This window comes from Lutra lutra, chromosome 16, assembly GCF_902655055.1.
Source record: "Lutra lutra chromosome 16, mLutLut1.2, whole genome shotgun sequence".
Classification (NCBI taxonomy): domain Eukaryota; kingdom Metazoa; phylum Chordata; class Mammalia; order Carnivora; family Mustelidae; genus Lutra; species Lutra lutra.
Genome location: NC_062293.1, coordinates 35,977,594 through 35,996,030, shown reverse-complemented (window position 1 = coordinate 35,996,030; position 18,437 = coordinate 35,977,594). Strand labels below are relative to the sequence as shown.

At 41.4% G+C, this 18,437-nt stretch overlaps 1 protein-coding gene across 2 annotated transcripts in view; it reads right to left on the bottom strand.

The window, feature by feature from the left end:
- The window catches only part of USP32 (ubiquitin specific peptidase 32), a 227,442-nt gene extending 211,480 nt beyond the window's left edge, over positions 1–15,962 (bottom strand). The window contains exon 1 of one of the 2 annotated variants that reach the window (XM_047706877.1): positions 15,684–15,962. In XM_047706877.1, coding sequence (XP_047562833.1) covers positions 15,684–15,741 — 58 coding nt within the window. In that variant the 5' untranslated portion in view covers positions 15,742–15,962. The remainder of the gene's footprint in view (positions 1–15,683) is intronic. The other variant, XM_047706878.1, reaches the window with a different exon arrangement.
- Between the last annotated feature and the right edge of the window lie 2,475 nt (positions 15,963–18,437).

Genomic DNA, 18,437 nt, shown 5'->3' with positions numbered 1-18,437 from the left:
ATGTTCAGAAGAAAACATGAAAATGCAAGTTAAAGGATGTATTTTTTTTTTTAAGGATTTTATTTATTTGACAGAGAGATCACAATTAGGCATATAGGCAGGCAGAGAGAGAGGAGGAAGCAGGCTCCCCACTGAGCAGAGAGCCCAATGTGGGGCTGATCCCAGAACCCTCGGAACATGACCTGAGCCGAAGGCAGAGGCTTTAACCCACTAAGCCACCCAGGCACCCCTAAAGGATGTATTTTAAAAGAAAACTAAATAAGATAACTTGATTTTACAAAGCAACACATCACAATTATATAAAGTCACCAATGACTATAACCATCTGGTTCTCTCCATCATCAAGCATATGCTGAATACCTATTTGAACTTAAAACAATGCAAAGTAGCATTAAAAAAAAAAAAGAACCAGCATTTTTTTAAAAACCAGCATTTTAAAAAAAAAATGCAAAGTGATTTAAAAAAAAAAGCGATTCCTCCTCAAGAAACTTAAAATCAGGGGCGCCTGGGTGGCTCAGAGGATTGATCCTCTGCCTTTGGCTCAGGTCATGGGGATCTCAGAGTCCTGGGACAGAGCCCTGCATCGGGCTCTCTGCTCAGCGGGGAGCCTGCTTCCCTGGCTCGCTCTCTCTCTGCCTGCCTCTCTGCCTACTTATGATCTCTGTCAAATAAATACATAAAAATCTTAAAAAAACAAAACCAACTTTAAATCAAGTGGGGAGATTAAATTAATACACATTTAAAAAATTAACACATAAAACAATACCATATATATGCAAAAATATTCAAATAACCAAGGATACAAATTAAGAGTCATAGGAATTCAAAGGAGATAAGTGCTCTATAGTCCAAGAATGCTCCAGGGAAGTTATCTAGGCAAAATCTAGAAGTCCAGAAAGATGAGTGAAATCAAATGAAAATGAACCCTTTATAATCTAGCTTCATATTGCCCGCTCAACACCTTGTACAATATAAAATTATTAGAATAGATGAAGATAGAGAAAAAGTCACTTCACATAAGAGAAATCACAGAAATATGAAATGAAGCAAACCATCTGGCCCAAATTTAAGAGATTAAAAAATTTTGGGGCGCCTGGGTGGCTCAGTTGGTTGGACGACTGCCTTCAGCTCAGGTCATGATCCCAGAGTCCCTGGATCGAGTCCCGCGTCGGGCTCCCAGCTCCACGGGGAGTCTGCTTCTCCCTCTGACCTTCTCCTAGCTCATGCTCTCTCTCACTGCCTCTCTCTCAATAAATTAAAAAAAATCTTTAAAAAAAAAAAAAAATTTTAAGTAGAGGGGCACCTGGGTGGCTTAGTCAGTTAAGCACCGGACTCTTGATTTTGGCTCAGGCCATGATCTCAGGGTTGTGAGATCGAGCCCCACATCAGGCTCTGTGCTGGGCATGGGCTTGCTTGGGATTCTCTCTCTCTCTCTCTCCCTCTCCTCCTTCCCCACTCACACCCCCCTCACGCACCTATGTGCACTCTTTCTCTGAAAAAAAAAATAAAATAAGTACATATTAAATTAAGTATATTATTTGAAAAAAGTTCCAAAATTGCATGGAATTCTGCCATGATTTTATCATGTCTTCCAATTCACACCAATAAGTATCTGCTATATATGAAAAATTTGAGTGTCTCAAAACCAATCAAATCAAGACTCACTTGCAAAATGTTGGCACTAAATTTAATCAAAGCTCCTAATTATAACAAATTACAAATCTACAAGTCATTGCCTATAAGACTGTGTTTCCTGGGGTGCCTAGCTGGCTCAGTGGGTTAAGCCTCTGCCTTCGGCTCAGGTCATGATCTCCAGGTCCTGGGATCGAGCCCTGCATCGGGCTCTCTGCTTGGCAAGGAGCCTGCTTCCTCCTCTCTCTCTGCCTGCTTCTCTGCCTACTTGTGATCTCTGTCAAATAAATAAAATCTTTAAAAAAAAAAAAAAAAAGACTGTGTTTCCTTTTTCCTTCATATTTTCAACTCAGTGCTTCATGGATTCAGGTAATTTTAGTTTAGGGCCAGCAGGTATTCTTTTTACCCAAATTTTAAAAGTTTATATTCCTGGAACATTTGAAATATTATATAACTGTCATGAAACAATGATAATTTATCCTGTAAAAACACAATTTACCAGATTATTACTATTAATTCTATTTTGTCAGCTTTCTATCTATTCAAAGGGCACTAAGTTGTCCCATTCATTCAATCAACATTTTAATAAGCCCTCCTAATTACCTTCTAGGCCCCAGAGTTATTCTCAAGGATTTCAGAACTCACATAAAGTAGACAGTCAACTAAACTAGCAGCTATAATGCAGCAGGATAACCACTATGATAAAAGTGTGTGACAGCAGAAAGGGAGAGGCAAAGTAGGAGTGCTATCAGGGAAGACTACTTAGAGGACCTGATGGCTGGGCTTAGTTTTGATGGATGAGGATCCAGTGAGGCAGACAGTTCAGGGACCAGGACACATGTCAATTCATCAATAAGCATGTATTTCATGCCAGCCACTACACCAGCTCCTGAAAACAAAAATAATACACTTGGGGCACCTGGGTGGCTCAGTCATTAAACATCTGCCTTCAGCTCAGGTCATGATCCCAGGATCCGGGGATCAAGCCCTGCATCAGGCTCCCTCAGCAGGGAGCCTGCTTCTCCCTCTCCTACTCCCCCTGCTTGTGTTCCCTCTCTCACTGTGTCTCTCTCTGTCAAATAAATAAAATCTTTTTAAAAAATAAAAAAAAGATAAGGGGCACCTGGGTGGCTCAGTGGGTTGAACCCTCTGTCTTTGGCTCGGGTCATGATCCCGGGATCCTGGGATGGAGCCCTGCATCGGGCTCTCTGCTCAGCGGGGGGCCTGCTTTCCCGTCTCTTTCTCTGCCTGCCTCTCTGCCTACTTGTGATCTGTCAAATAAATAAATAAAGTCTTTAAAAAAATAATAATAGGGTCACCTGGGTGGCTCAGTGGGTTAAAGCCTCTGCCTTCGGCTTGGGTGATGACCGAGCCCTGCCTTGGGCTCTCTGCTTGGCAGGGAGCCTGCTTCCTCCCCTCTCTCTTTCTGCCCACTTGTGATCTCTGTCTGTCAAATAAATAAATTTTTAAAAAATAAAAAATTAAAAAATAATAATAAAATTTAAGAATTAAAAAAATAACACACTTGCCCTAATTTCAAGACACTAGTAATCTTTTCAGGACCTTACTTGATAAAGAAAAGGCTTAAAATTTGGTCTTAAAAATGAGTTCAGGGCACCTGGGTGGCTCAGTGGGTTAAGCCGCTGCCTTCGGCTCAGGTCATGATCTCAGGGTCCTGGGATCGAGTCCCGCATCGGGCTCTCTGCTCAGCAGGGAGCCTGCTTCCCTTCCTCTCTCTCTGCCTGCCTCTCTACTTGTGATCTCTGTCAAATAAATAAATAAAATCTTAAAAAAAAAAAAATGAGTTCACATCTCATTTTTAAAAAAAAATGATTTCACCATGCACACACAAAGTAAATATTCTACGATTTTATTTATACAGGATTTATTATTTATATTACTAGGTGAAACTAATCTATAAGGACAGAAGTCCAAACAGTGGTGACCTCATAGGGGCAGTATCAACCTGGAGAGGGTAAGAGAAAGCCTACTGGAGTGATGGAAATGTTCTCTATCTTGGTTTTGCATGGTGGTTGCTTGGGTATACAGCTAAAATTTCATCAAGCTATATAGCAACATTTGTGCATTTTAGTGAATATAAGTAATAAAGGAAGACATTTCAAGGATCTGGCAAGCAGCATTTCAAAGGCACAGAGTGTTCAGGCAGAAGCCAAATCAGAGAAACTACCAGGGCTTCCCAACACTAAAGACTGATTTCAAACCACAGGGTGTTGGGTACTTTCCACTGATGAGCATTTGAATAAAATGAAGACATTTCAGAAAGGTTATTCTGGTGGATATACAAAGAATGGATTGAGAAGGCAGGAGACTAGTAATAGTCCAAAGAACAGATGAAGGCCTTTTCTAAGGCAATGACTTTAAAGATGGAGAAGAAACAAAAGATAATAAGGTAGCATCAAAGGGACACTGTGATAGATTAAATGTGAACAGAAAAAAAAAAAAAAGAGCCTCAAATGATAACCAAGTTTCTGGCTTAGGCCTGTGGGTAAATTACATATAAGCAAATCATATTGCTTATACAATATATAAGCAGATGTGTAGAAAAAGAAGTTACATTTCGTTTGGGACTCTATTGAAATATTAAAAAATATGCTCCACTCAAAGTGAAACATTATTCTAGAACATGTTATTTATTGCCAAGTGTTCACTCAGTTGATATCCTATTTCTTTCATTATTTAAATATATTTGCTTGGCGGGCACCTGGGTGGTTCAGTCAGTTAAATATATTTGCTTGGCAATCTTCTGTCAACTTCAATTTATATTTATGTGGTACCAGTGATGTGACAATAAAAAAATGCTTCCACCACTGATTATTCCTTACTATACCTCTAAACCTATAAAGAAGCAGCAATTTCTTGTCCTTCCATAATTAGCTATAAAGAGGTATTCTTACCTCAGCATCTCTCACAAAGAATAACTTCTGATCTATAAAACTCCACACAGTGAAAGATTTCATTTATGGATGCTTGCATAAACTAAAGAATCTCTAAACCAAATTTATTAATCGAACAACTGTTCTTTTTTTTTTTTTTTAAAGATTTTATTTATTTATTTGGCAGACAGAGATCACAAGTAGGCAGAGAGGCAGGCAGAGAGAGAGGGGAAGGGAAGCAGGCTCCCTGCTGAGCAGAGAGCCCGATGCGGGGCTCGATCCCAGGACCCTGGGATCACGACCTGAGCCGAAGGCAGAGGCTTTAACCCACTGAGCCACCCAGGCGCCCCAATCGAACAACTGTTCTAATCCCACCACAGCTTCCTACCACAGCTGCTCACAAATGGATTCCAAAACCAACTTTAAAACAGAGCCAAAGATAACACAATAACATTTTAATACAACCAACAATTTTTATTTTTTTTTAAAGATTTTATTGATTTATTTTGACAGACAGAGATCACAAATAGGCAGAGAAGCAGAAAGAGAGAGAGAGAGAGAGAGAGAGAGAGGAGGAAGCAGGCTCCCTGCCGAGCAGAGAGCCCGATGCGGGGCTCGATCCCAGGATCCTGGAATCATGATCTGAGCCAAAGGCAGAGGCTTTAACCCACTGAGCCACCCAGGCGCCCCGACAACTAACAATTTTTAAAGGCAAAAGATGCATTTAAATATATGTACATACATAGAAAAATATGAGTTTTAAGCTTCAAGGCATATACCCATGAGCATACGAACATTTATCGTGAACAAAGTTTTCTCTAAAAGTTTAATCTGTATTCAGTATTGTATTGAGTAGCTAACATAAGGCAAACAACATGCAGTTGCTAGAAATGCAGCCGTGAACAAAACAGACATGCCCCCACCCTCATGGAATTTTATAGCCTAGTGGTACATGATCAAGAAAACTGCATTCTAAAGCAAGGTTTCTGACCGACCATGCGAGGAATAAATTTAGTTTCTACCTCAGTTTCTAACCGACCATGCAAGGAATCTGCCCTAAGGCTTAAATTAAGACCCACATGACCAGAGATCAAGTATAAGAATTACTAAAAAGGAACTTTCAAATAACTTGGTAAAAAACATGGAGAGCCTCTTGGAAACTGAGCAGAAGAACAGAGATATAAGAATTAAAGTAAGAAAGTACCACCTCAAGAATAAAGGTCTTAAAGCTTTACCTCCCATGCACCCTTCTTCAGGAAGCTACCAGAGGATGAGTTCCATCAAAATAACACCGTAAGTCAAGAAATGAAACAAGGAATAGAGAAAACAGGAGATCCAACACAGAACAGTGAAGGAAATCTTCAGGATAATGGTGAAATGAGGACAATAGGTACAGACTGGAGCAGGCCAAAAGGCTCCAAGATAATTTTCCAATATAATGAACTGAATGAACATCTGATGTATATTAACATATGGACAGATTTTGGGTGCATGAGTGGCTCAGTCGGTTAAGCAGCTGCCTTCAGCTCAGGTCATGATCCCAGGATCCTGGGACTGAACCCCATGCTGGGCTTCCTGCCCAGCAGGGAGCTTGCTTTTCCCCTCTCCTCCCTACTCATGCTCTCTCACACTACCTCTATCTTTCCCTCAAATAAAATCTCTCTTAAAAAAAAAAAACAAAAAAAAACACACATGGATAGATTTAACAACTGGACTGGAACTTTTGGGATTGAATTACAGTAAATAGAAACCTAAGCAAATAAAATAGGAGGCAATTATTGCAGGAAATATTTAGGAGGAAATCAAGTATACAGGAAAGGAAAAGTAATCCTAGTAACTGCTTAGCTGTGAAAAGCATTTATAAAGACCTAATTATGTAAACACTGAAAAATGATTTAACCAAAATTTTAAAATACATATACCAGGGCACCTGGGTAGCTCAGCCAGTTCAGTATCTGCCTTTGCCTCAGGTCATGATCCCAGAGTCCTAGGAAGGAGTCCTGCATTGGGCTCCTTATTCAGCAGGGATCCTGCTTCTCCCTCTGCCTGCTGCTTCCCCTGTTTGTGTTTGTGTTTTCTCTCTCTCTCTGACAAATAAGTAAATAAAATCTTAAAAGCACACACACGCACGCATACACACACCAAGATGAAGAAATGGGACTATAGAAAGAGCACGTGTGTGTATCTGGAGGACAGGCAGCAGTGAAATTAAGAGCTAAATCCTAATCTTTAATAGTGGGATGTAATTAAATAGTCCTTAAATGGGAAAAAAAAAAGTATCACCATAAATATATTATTTGGAGATATAATGTAAAGACCAAATTAATAAATTTAAAATATTAAAGTACTGGACAGTTAAGCAGAGGAAAACTGGCAAGGGAGAGAGGAAAACAGTACTACTGTTTTCATAACAAACCCTGTAGAACCATTTGATTCTGAAGTATGCACGTATATCACTGTCATAAAAGTCTTTTAAAACTAAAAGACTAAGAAAAGAAGGTGGGAGGGAGGAACACTAGCCATGGAATATAAGACAAAAAGAACCTTGGGCCCCCCCAAAAAAGTAAAATTTTATTTATTTATTCTTTAGTGGGCTCTATGCCCAATGTGGGGCTCGAGCTCGGGACCTCAAGTTCAAAAGTCACATGTTCTACCAACTGAATCATCCAGGCACCCCTAAAATTCATTTTTAAATCACCTGGACTACTTAGAACCAATGAGAGCACTCTGTGTTGATGTGAATTTTATTCTCAGCTTCCAAAGTAACACTGTACAACATTTTAAGCAAAAAAGTTTGTAACTCTAACCTTGCATTTGTCAGAAGACACTACTTGTCATCACAGATGAAAAGCACATGAAAGTCACTATGTAAAAATAAATCATTTCATGGGCAAAATTATTAAATATTATATTGTACCAAAAGACATTCTCAAGTGTTCATGAACATAATACTTAATGCCATACTAGTCTCTTAATGTCTACTCAGGAATTTAATTAGCTTTCTAAACTTCAATATCTGAACAGACAAAATTACATACTATACTTAAGGCTCTTACATTTTTAACTATCATTCAGAATGTTTAGTACATTTTTTTAAGTTGATTAAAGGAAAAGAAATCTTGGGATCAATACATCGCTTAGTTTACTCAATCCCTATCAGTACTCGATCCTTCACCTCCAACCTTACAAACATTATGCAAGTTCTCCAAATCTTCTAACATTTATATATTTATACCTTCACGCAGCCATTCAATATTTACTTAGCACTTAAAATATACCCAGCACTGCACCTAATTCTGGCAGTGGAGATTCACCATCATGTCTGACAATAAACATGTTAATTACATATTATGACAAAGGCTTTGAATGAACCATACAGAACAGTGCAATACTGACAGCCCACTACTGACAGCCCACTTCGTATAAGATAGTAAGAGAAGGCCTCACTGTGGCCATCAGAGCTCATAATTTAGGTATGACGAATGAGCCAGACCTGTGAAAATCTGAAGGCAGCCTTTCCAGGCTGAGAGGAGGAGTAACAGGATCTGATTTTAATTTCAGGACTATACTGGCTGCTGTGTGAAACCAGAAAAGCACAGCAAAGTAGCTTAGCAAGAGATGATGGCAGCTGGGACTAGAGTAGTTGCAGGGAAGATGAAGAGAAGTAAAAAGACTGGACTGGATACCAAACTAACAGAACTAGATGACAGACTCAAACTGAGGATAAGAAGATAGGTCAGATGGTGAAAGAGGAAGAATTGAGGATGTCCAGAGACTCTTGGTTTTAGCAACTGTTACAATAATGGTACCATTTACTATGGTGGAAAAAAGACCAGGGGAGGACTTTGACAGAAGGGTCCTTTTCCTAACAGATCTCTTTAGAGTCTTTCATGAGTCATTAGAAAAACCTTAAATAAAAGCCTTTTCCCTCAAGGGCTACAATGCCAAAACAATCTAACTTCTCTATGGAAATGAAAGAGAAGCTGGAGAATTACTCTGTAAAACTTCATTTTTTTTTTTTTAAAGATTTTATTTATTTATTTGACAGAGAGAGAGAGTTCAAGCAGGGGGAGCAACAGGCAGAGGAAGAGGGAGAAGCAGGTCCCCTGCTGAGCAGAGAGCCCACAGAGGGCTCCATCCCAGGACCCTAGGATAAGGAGCTGAGCCCAAGGCAGACGTGTAACTGGCTGAGCCACCCATGTGGCCCTGTAAAACTTCGCTTTAGCACAGTTTTCTTTTAATGCAGTCCAATATCAAGGACTCCAAGAACCATATAGCAAAGTCTTGATGTATCAATTTTTCTGAATCTTGTTTACAAGATAGTGATACACTTGAGATTTCCCTGAGATCAAAAGAGCCTTATGTTGGGGCGCCTGGGTGGCTCATTGGGGTAAACCTCTGCCTTCGGTGCAGGTCATGATCTCAGGGTCCTCGGATCAAGCCCAGGATTGGGGCTCTCTGCCTGCCTCTCACCTACTTGTGATCTCTGTGTCAAATAAACAAATAAAATCTTCAAAAAAAAAAAAAAAAAGAGCCTCATGTTAACACTAAATCCATAATAAAGAAGGGTATTAAAAGAAGGCCTTCATCTTTAAATAGACAGGTCTTCTAAAAGCCTTTTATCAGGCTTTTGTCAGTAATTAACTATGCACCTTTGACTTCCAAGAGATCTTTATTATTAGATAATAGCAACAAGAATTTTATCAGCATACAGAAAGAGGTGGCACGGCTCAATTTATTTATTTTTTTAAAAGTAGATTTTGGGGTGCCTGAGTGGCTCAGTTGGTTAAGCAATTTTCTTCAGCTCAGGTCATGATCCCAAGATCCTAGGATCAAGCTGTGCATGACTCCCTGATCAGTGGGGAGCCTGCTTCTCCCTCTCCCTCTGCTGCTCTGCCTGCTTGTGCTCTCTCACTCTGTCAAACAAATAAATAAAATCTTAAAAAAAAAAAAAGTAGATTTTGAGGACACTTGGGTGGCTCAGTCGTTGGGCATCTGCCGTCAGCTTGGGACATGATCCCAGGATCCTGGGATCAAGGTCCACACGGCTCCCTGCTCAGCAAGAAGCCTGCTTCTCGCTCTCCCTCTCCCCTTGCTCTCGCTGTCTCTGTCAAATAAATAAATAAAATCTTAAAAGTAAATAAAATAAAAGCAGATATCGAGGGACACCTGGGAGGCTCAGTTGGCTAAGCATCTGCCTTTGGCACAGGTCATGATCCCAGAGTCCTGGGATCAAGTCCTGCATCGGGCTCCTTGCTCTGTGGGGAGCCTGCTTCTCCTTTGGCCAGCTTCTCCCCTTACTTGTACTCTTTTTTTCTCTCTCTGTCAAATAAATAAATAAAATCTTTAAAAGCAGATTCTGCTTATTTATTTATTTAAATAATCTACACCCAACGTGGGCTTCAAACTCACAACCCCAAGATCAAGAGGCACTGCTCTTAGGACTGAGCTAGCCAGGTACCCTTAGATTGGCTCAATTTAAACACATTTATCATGAAGCCCAAAGGGTAAAAGCTGAAGCATAAACAACCCCTGATTAGAGAAGCCATGCTTTCTGGATATGGTATGAACATTACCCAGTTCTACTGAAGTCTTCTCAGTACCATTACCAGACCATCAACCATTTAATTGGAGTATAGGTGACATGCAATATATTAAGTTTTATGTGTTTTGACAACTATATACGTGACAAAATACTCACCATGATTGGGATAGTTAGCATCTGCCACCATACAAAGCTATTACAATATTATTGACTATATTCTCTGTGCTGTACTTTCCATCCCCATGACTTAATTATTTTATAACTGGAGTTTGTACCTCTTAATCTCCTTCACCTATTTCACCCATTCCCCCACCCTTCTCCTCTCTGGCAACCACTAATTTGTTCTCTATATTTATGAGCGCGTTGCTCTTTGTTGCTGTTGGTTTACTCATTTGTTTTGTTTTTTAGGTTCCATGTAAATGAAATCATATGGTATTTACCTTTGTCTCATTCATTTAGCATAATTCCCTCTAGTCTCCGTGTTGTCCCAAATCAAACCACAAACTTTGAATTCATAAATAAAATCCCTCCACCTCTGCAGCTACTTAACATCAAAGCTTCTAATCCAGCTCTCAGCATTAACCTCTAGTACTTCAAATCCAAAAACGGATTTCCTACAGTCACAGAAAGAACAATAATCACTTCTCTGACTTTTCCTGGGATCCACCATATAATCAAGTGCCAAAAATCTTTTCCTTCTCCTGAGAAAACACCTAACAATTGGTTGGTAACCACATTCCCAACTCTCCGTACTTAATACGTCTTTCTGGAAGCAACCCTGAATGCTGTCACTGTGAGGTCTCCCTAACCACGCACAAAGACAAACAATGAACAAGAAAACACAAACAACAGCTGTTCAGTTTGGTAAATGGGAAGGCCATTAACCATGAAGTGATGTCACCTCATTCTGCTCATCCTCCCCAAATCCAGGGTTCATTGGTGTATTTATCTCCTCTTTGTCATGGACACTTTACATGGAGTGTTGAACTGAGGATTCTGAAGAACAGCGCCTGTGTAATTACTTAGGTGACTACATATAAGTAGACTAACTTAAAGTTGTCCCATTTTTCTCCTTTACATATAATAACAGCTCATTAGGTATACTTGCAAATGGCTTAACCTAAACCTGTAATTCCACCCTAATGCAAGAGAGCTCACTGGTAAATTTAATAAATTCAGACAAAGGCAAATAAGTGCTTTAATAAGAGAGAACAGTGCATCCCAGAAGGTAACAAGTGTGAAATTAAATTTTCAGTTATACAATGATATATTATGCTAAGCCAACTAACATCATATCATAGGCAGTATAATATCAGGGAAATTTTAATATTAATACTATGAAACTTGGTGAATAAAATCTTGGTTGGGGAGTTAATGTTTTAGAGCATATGACGGCTGGTGAATAATAAGCAAAATGCAAAGTACTGGAATCTTAAACTATTACAAAATTATTCCACTAACAAAGACAACAACCTTTAAGTGATGAAGAAATTAAATTCTTTAACATACAACTATTGAGCACATACTACGAAATGCATAGTGTTAGGTACTCTCAAGCCAATACACCAGCACACACTCTACATCCCTATAGCACTTTCTTCTAAAGCACTGTAGCATTTAGCATACTATATGTTAATCATTCATAAATAATATATATACTACTTTTTGAAAATACTGTCCATATCAAATATACACAAAATAGAACTTTAAAAAGACGTTTTACTATTTTATTCCCACTGACCAGACTATATGCTCCTAGAGAGGGTCTTAGTTGTCTTTGTTTCTTCAGTGCCTAAGTCAAAGGCGGCGCTCAGTAAAAATTTGCTGAATGAATGAGCAATGGAGCTCTCAAAAAACGTGAAACCACAGCATACTTTCTGACATGCTATATATTTCATCACCCAACCACTTAGTCTAATATAAGTGCCAAATTCCTCTTAAAGGGATTAGAAAAAATTCACCCACTTTATTAACACAGTTTAAAAGCTAAGGACAATTTTAATTCAGCCAATTCTTGGGGCGGAGAGGGGGAAGCCTTATAATTCTGTTTCCAGAATGATGAAAAGGAGAGAGGAACAGGAAGAAAGAATAAAGAACTGGAGATTTTTTTAAGGTTTCTTTGAGTTCCGAAATACTCTAAACTGCAATTCATCTTTCATTCAATGTTTTTTCTAATGCTATGTTCCAAACATTTAGAATATATTTTTAGGAATACACTAGCCACAAACTCAGATGCAAGAGGAAGTGAAGAGAAGAACATAGCTACTAAATTCTCAGTACCCATGAAATATAGTAGATACACTTCAGAACATACAAGCAATCTAAACAAGGGTCAAGCCTTCAAGGAACAGCCTATTTGTGTTCTATTCAAGACTAGATAGAAAGAGGCCAAAAATAAAAGCTACCACTAATACATCTACCTTAAAAAAATTTTTAAGTAAAATTTTTAAAAAAATTTTAAGGTATGCTTTCAGAAAACTATGAATGTTTATATAACTGACATACAGTCTAGCTAAAACAGCAGGCAAAACCAATCTTCCTAATTTCTAGAGCTTCTGTAATGTAAATGAGAAGTCAGGGCCTTCACTTAGGTCCAGTGAGCGTTATCTGTCATTAACATAACACTCCATTCCCAAGGCCCCTTTTAGAAGATAAACTGCCTGCAATTCCTGTTTGTTTGCAGCAATATACAGCTGGCTATTTTTTTTAATACTACCTAACTACGGTTAGGCATTATTTAATGCTCAATAATTTTAACTAAAGCCAAGCGGGTAGGTATTTCAGTAGCTTATCAAGCTTGCTTTTTATGTGTATTATGATTCATGAAACCTATAGTATATTGTCCAATCCTCCCCCTACCTCCACCCCCAATCACCTTACAAGGAAGATTTTAGGGACAGAAGTTTCCACACCTATTTAGATTCTTCACGTGCCCCTCAAAGTTCCCAAACCATTTTTTAGCTCTATCAAAAGCTTTATAAATTCTTACTATAATCTTAGTAAAAGAAATTCTGTAGTAGGAGCACTTGGGTGGCTCAGTTGGCTAAGCCTCTGCCTTTTTGGCTCAGGCCATGATCCCAGGGTCCAAGTGATGGAGCCCCAAGTCGGACTCCCTGCTCCCGGGGAAGTCTACTTCTCCCTCTCCTCTCCCTCTGCCCCTTCCCCATCTCATGCTCTCGCGGTCTAATAAATAAAATCTTAAAAAGAAAAAAAATAGGAAAGAAGTTCTACAATAAAACCTAACACTTGGGGCACCTGGGTGGCTTAGTCGGTTAAGCGTCTGTCTTCAGCTTGGGTCATGATCTGAGTCCTGCTCAATGGGGAGTCTGCTTCTCCCTCTCCCTCTCTGACCCTAACCCCGCTAACCCCACTCATGTGCATGCTCTCTCAAATAAATAAATAAATATATTTTAAAATAAAGTCTAACATTCTCTACAGTAAACAGTATGTTCAAAAGAATTATCACTTTTTTAAAAAGCTCCTGGTTTACATTTAGAAATACTATTTATCAACATGCTTCTCTCTTTTGCTTTTCTTTTCCTCTGAAGCAAAACTAATAAAACATAAATTTATACAAAGGATAGTTTTAAAAGGTTTTAACAAATACCTTTGCTACCTTTTCAAATATTCATTTTAAAATTCAACAGGCAAACACTTCATAATAAATTGAACAATGACCTTCAATCAAACCAGTTTAAAATGCACCAACTATTAACTTCACTTATATTTACAAAGGTACTAAAATCTTAAGTTTGGGCGCCTGGGTGGCTCAGTGGGTTAAGCCGCTGCCTTCGGCTCAGGTCATGATCTCGGAGTCCTGGGATCGAGTCCCGCATCGGGCTCTCTGCTCAGCAGGGAGCCTGCTTCCTCCTGTCTCTCTGCCTGCCTCTCTGCCTGCTTGTGATCTCTCTCTGTCAAATAAATAAATAAAATCTTAAAAAAATAATAATAATAAAAAAAATAAAATCTTAAGTTTGATATGAGAGTAAGCAAGGTAGAGTTTAATAAAAGTTAAATTTTAAAATCCCTTTAATGTCAGCTACATCACCCTCAAAGTTAAGAAACTGAACACTTCTGAACCATGAAGCTATAAACCAATTTGACTGATGTCCTCTTTCATGCCATGTAAGCCATTGCCTAACTGAGGCCAGACCTGTCAGGCTCTACAGCATTCCGGAAATGACTAGCTTACTAGAGCTGGAAACACATCAAGAATTTGGAATATTTCTCATATTGAGAAAAAAGTTCAAGGGAGATTGTCCATAAGAACAATCATTACACTGTTCAGTAGAAAAAAGAAAGAAAAAGCATATCTTTGTTATTCTGGCCAGGTCACAATGAATACATCTAAATTCTCTATTTTCTGGTGATGTCCCTCTGCGTTTATCTTTTTTCCCACATATGGACAGAGTTAACTACTAAATCCTCACTTTGAATGCCTGTCTTTTAATCCAATTTGTATTTTGTATCCTTAGCTACTGACACCATCACCTGAAGCATGGCTGGTTTCTTGATTTAGAAACCTGTTAACAATAATGCCAAGCATCCAACCTGCTTAAATGTTTCACCTCTTACCAAGAATAGCCATTAAATGCCGAAAAGATACAAGCATACATACATACACACACACTCAATTCCCAGTCATGAAAAATTAAGTCCCATTCCAGCCATAAACTGTGCAATAGACACTTCCAGTTAGCGTATGCTTTAGTGATCACGGACAGCGGTATCAGAGTAAGTGGTAGGGGGTTGGGGCTGTTAACAACACACTGCATCAGAGCCAATAAGCAGCAGGCTAGGACTGGCAGCAAGGCCGGTCTCTAAAGGGAGCTATAACACAATATCAGAATGCTGGATTTCCGAATGCTATTTTGCGGGGAGGAGGGGGTGAGAACTGGGGATCAAGTGCAATGTAAGGCTCTGGCCAACGTCTAAGGAGATGAAACCTAAGACAAGGTCTTGTGGCAACACCAGCTGCCCAGTCTCATCTCACCTCAAATACAACTTAATTTCAGGTCCTTCTCATCCAAGTCAGTTGCTCAAAGGGTGAGGGGGTGGCAGGAGTGGGTGATGATAGCCCCCTAGAGACTGGCAAAGGCCCCCCTCGAAAAAGGCGGAGACTCCACAATTGGAAGGGGCTTCCAGCAGCAAAAAGAGAAGGCTTTGCAGCTGCCTCCCCTCTCCCTTCCAACCAAGGCTGTTGGGTACGAGCTTAGGATGTTGTCGGGTTTTATGAAGGAGTGATATGAGAAAATGGCAGTAAAGGATGAGAGGGGCTGGAAGGGCTGGTGCCACCCAAGAAAGGGGGGAGAGGACTTCCCTGGACACATCCAGGGTAACAACGCCACCAAACAGCACGGGCATTTCCCTACCAGCACCAGATACCCCTCTCTCTCTGGGAAAGCTGCTCCCCCTTCCATACGGTCCCAATTCCCAAACACTGCTCCCACCCGACCCTTCTCCCCAATAATATTCCCCATTGCAGGCCTCCTTTCCCTTCCGCCTCTGGCGCCCCACGCCCTCAACCTCTCCTCCCATTCCCCGGTCACCCACCCCCGGGACAGCCCATCGTTGGCCTTCCCCGCAGCTCGCCCAGACCCCTCCCCCCTCACCTCTCCTCAGCGCCTCCTCGTAGCTGAGGAATCCGATCCGTGACTCCTTGGCGCCCATGCTCCCCTCATCCCCTCGGCCGGGGGTCGGAGCCTGATCTCGCCCCCACCCCCCTCCCGCCCACGACTCGGCGTCCCTGGGTGACGGTGTTGGCGTCCCCCAGCCCCCTCCTCCCCCCACACTAACAAGTGCGGCTTCTGCCCCGGCAGCTCCTCCCGGCCGCCGCCACCGCCTCCATGCCGAATCACGTGACCCGCTCCCACCCCGCCCCCTTCCCCTCCCTCCTACTCCGCCCTTCTCCTCTCTCCTCCCTTCCCTTTCCTCCTCACGCCCTCTTCCCTCCCCCCTCCCCCCTCCCACCGGCCCCGCCGAGGGTCACCTGACCCGAGGCCGGGGATTGTTCCGGGTAATGGCCGCCAGGGGCCACAGACACCGCCCCGCCCCACGCTCTCCGCGCGCAGGAGCGTAGGGGAGGGGCTGGATCCCGCCCGTAACGCATCATCCCGCAGCTTCCCGCCAATCCCAAGGCTCAAGGCCCGGGAGCCTCCGCCCACCTGTGCAGGCGACTTCCGGGGCGCTCGTGGCAGTGTCTCCCGCTCACCCGTTCTGGCGTCTGAGGGGCGGGGCTGGAGCAACTGGCGGTTGGTCTGTGCTTGGACGGGCCCCATCTTGGGTGGAATCTTAGGAAACCGGGGTGTGAGGAGTGCAGTGAGAGAAAAGGGAGGGCAGGGGAGAAACTCCTAACGGTATGGGAATTCTTGGCTAGGAGGGAATTGTGAAAGCAAAGAGACTCTCAAGGATTTCCTGTGACGAAAGCATTCTCAATCCTGGTGGGGAGATCCCTAAGGAGAAATGAACCCTGTGAAAAGTTTAGAATATCTTCCTTTTCACGTTATCCTGTTTGCCCCCTATTCCCCAGTTGACTCTAGATTTCCTTTCACGTCTGCAAGCCCACCTCCCACTCAGCCTGGCTCTTGTATAGAATCTCTGGAAGCTGCTTGCAAAAGGTTTAGCTAGTTTCTCTCCAGGAGTTGCTCCCCACCAGAGATGTGAGGCTTACAAGACTTACTACAACAGAGCCCCTTGCTTTTCAAAAACCTGTTTTTTATTGTGGTGAAATACAGAATTAACCATTTTTAAATACCTCATGGGCGGAATCATAACAGTATTTCTCATTTCCTGTCTGGCTTATTTTGACTTACCATAATGTCCTCAAGGTATGTCTCTGTTGTAGGTTGTGTCAGAATTTCCCAGATTTACTATATGATCCAGGATTCTTGTAAGTATATAACCAAAAGAAATGAATGAGGGACACATTTATACACCCATATTTATGGAATATTATTCCCGGGCCGCCTGGGTGGCCCAGTGGGTTAAATCCTCTGCCTTCAGCTCAGGTCATGATCTCAGGGTCCTGGGATCCAACCCTGAGTCAGGCTCTCTGCTCAGCAGGGAGCCTGCTTCCCTCTCTCTCTGCCTGCCTCTCTGCCTACTTGGGATCTCTGTCTGTCAAATCAATAAATAAAATCTTTTAAAAAAAATATTCTCAATAGCCAAAATGTAGAAATAACCCAAGTGTCCATCAATGGACAGATCAATAGATGTGGTATAATTGGCCCTTGAACTCAGATGAACCCAAATTTGAACTCCAGGAGTCCTCTTGTATGTGGATTTTCCCCCATAAATATCATATAGTACTGTAAATGTATTTTCCTTATGTTTCTTTCCTCTAGCTTATTTTATTTTTTTAAGATTTTATTTATTTGACAGAGATCACAAGTAGGCAGAGAGGCAGGCAGAGAGAGAGAGAGGAGAAAGCAGGCTCCCCGCTGAGCAGAGAGCCCGATGCAGGGCTCGATCCCAGGACCCTGGGATCATGACCTGAGCCGAAGGCAGAGGCTTTAACCCACTGAGCCACCCAGGCGCCCCACCTCTAGCTTATTTTATAAGAATACAGTATATAGGGGTGCCTGGGTGACTCAGTCATTAAGTGTCTACCTTGGGCTCAGGACCAAACTCTGCATCCGGCTCTCTGCTCAGCCGGAAGCCTGCTTCTCTCTCCCACTCCCCTTGCTTGTGTTTCCTCTCTCACTGTCTCTCTCTCTCTGTGTCAAATAAATAAATAATCTTTTTAAAAATATAGTACAGGGGCCCCTGGGTGGCTCAGTTGGTTAAGCAACCGCCTTCACTCAGGTCATGATCCCGGAGCCCCGGGATCAAGTCCCACATTGGGCTCCCAGCTCCATGGGAAGTCTGCTTCTCCCTCTGACCTTCTCCCCTCTCATGCTCTCTCTCTCTCTCTCAAATAAATAAACTCTTAAAGACCCAAATGGCTTGGATTAGCCACTAAAAAAAAAAAAAAAAAAAAAAGTATATAATACATATAGCATGCAATATATATGTTAACTGTTTACATTATTGGCAAGGCTCTGGTTAATCAACAGTAGTAAAGTTTTGGGGGAGTGATACAAGGATTTTTGCCTATGCAAGGAGGGTTGGTGCCCCTGACCCTCTCGTTGAAAAGTCAACTGTGTGTGTGTGTGTGTGTGTGTGTGTGTCCGCGCACACGCGTGTCTATAAATATATATAGTTGTGTATATATACACTATGTGTATATATATATACATACACACAGTACACAATACGCACTTGTATTCTATACACAGTTGTATATTATTCAGTTCCTCGCTTTTTAAGCCCTATTCAATTTGTTTCTGTTAGTCTTCACTCTCAAAGTCACAGTGTAAAGCTTTTAG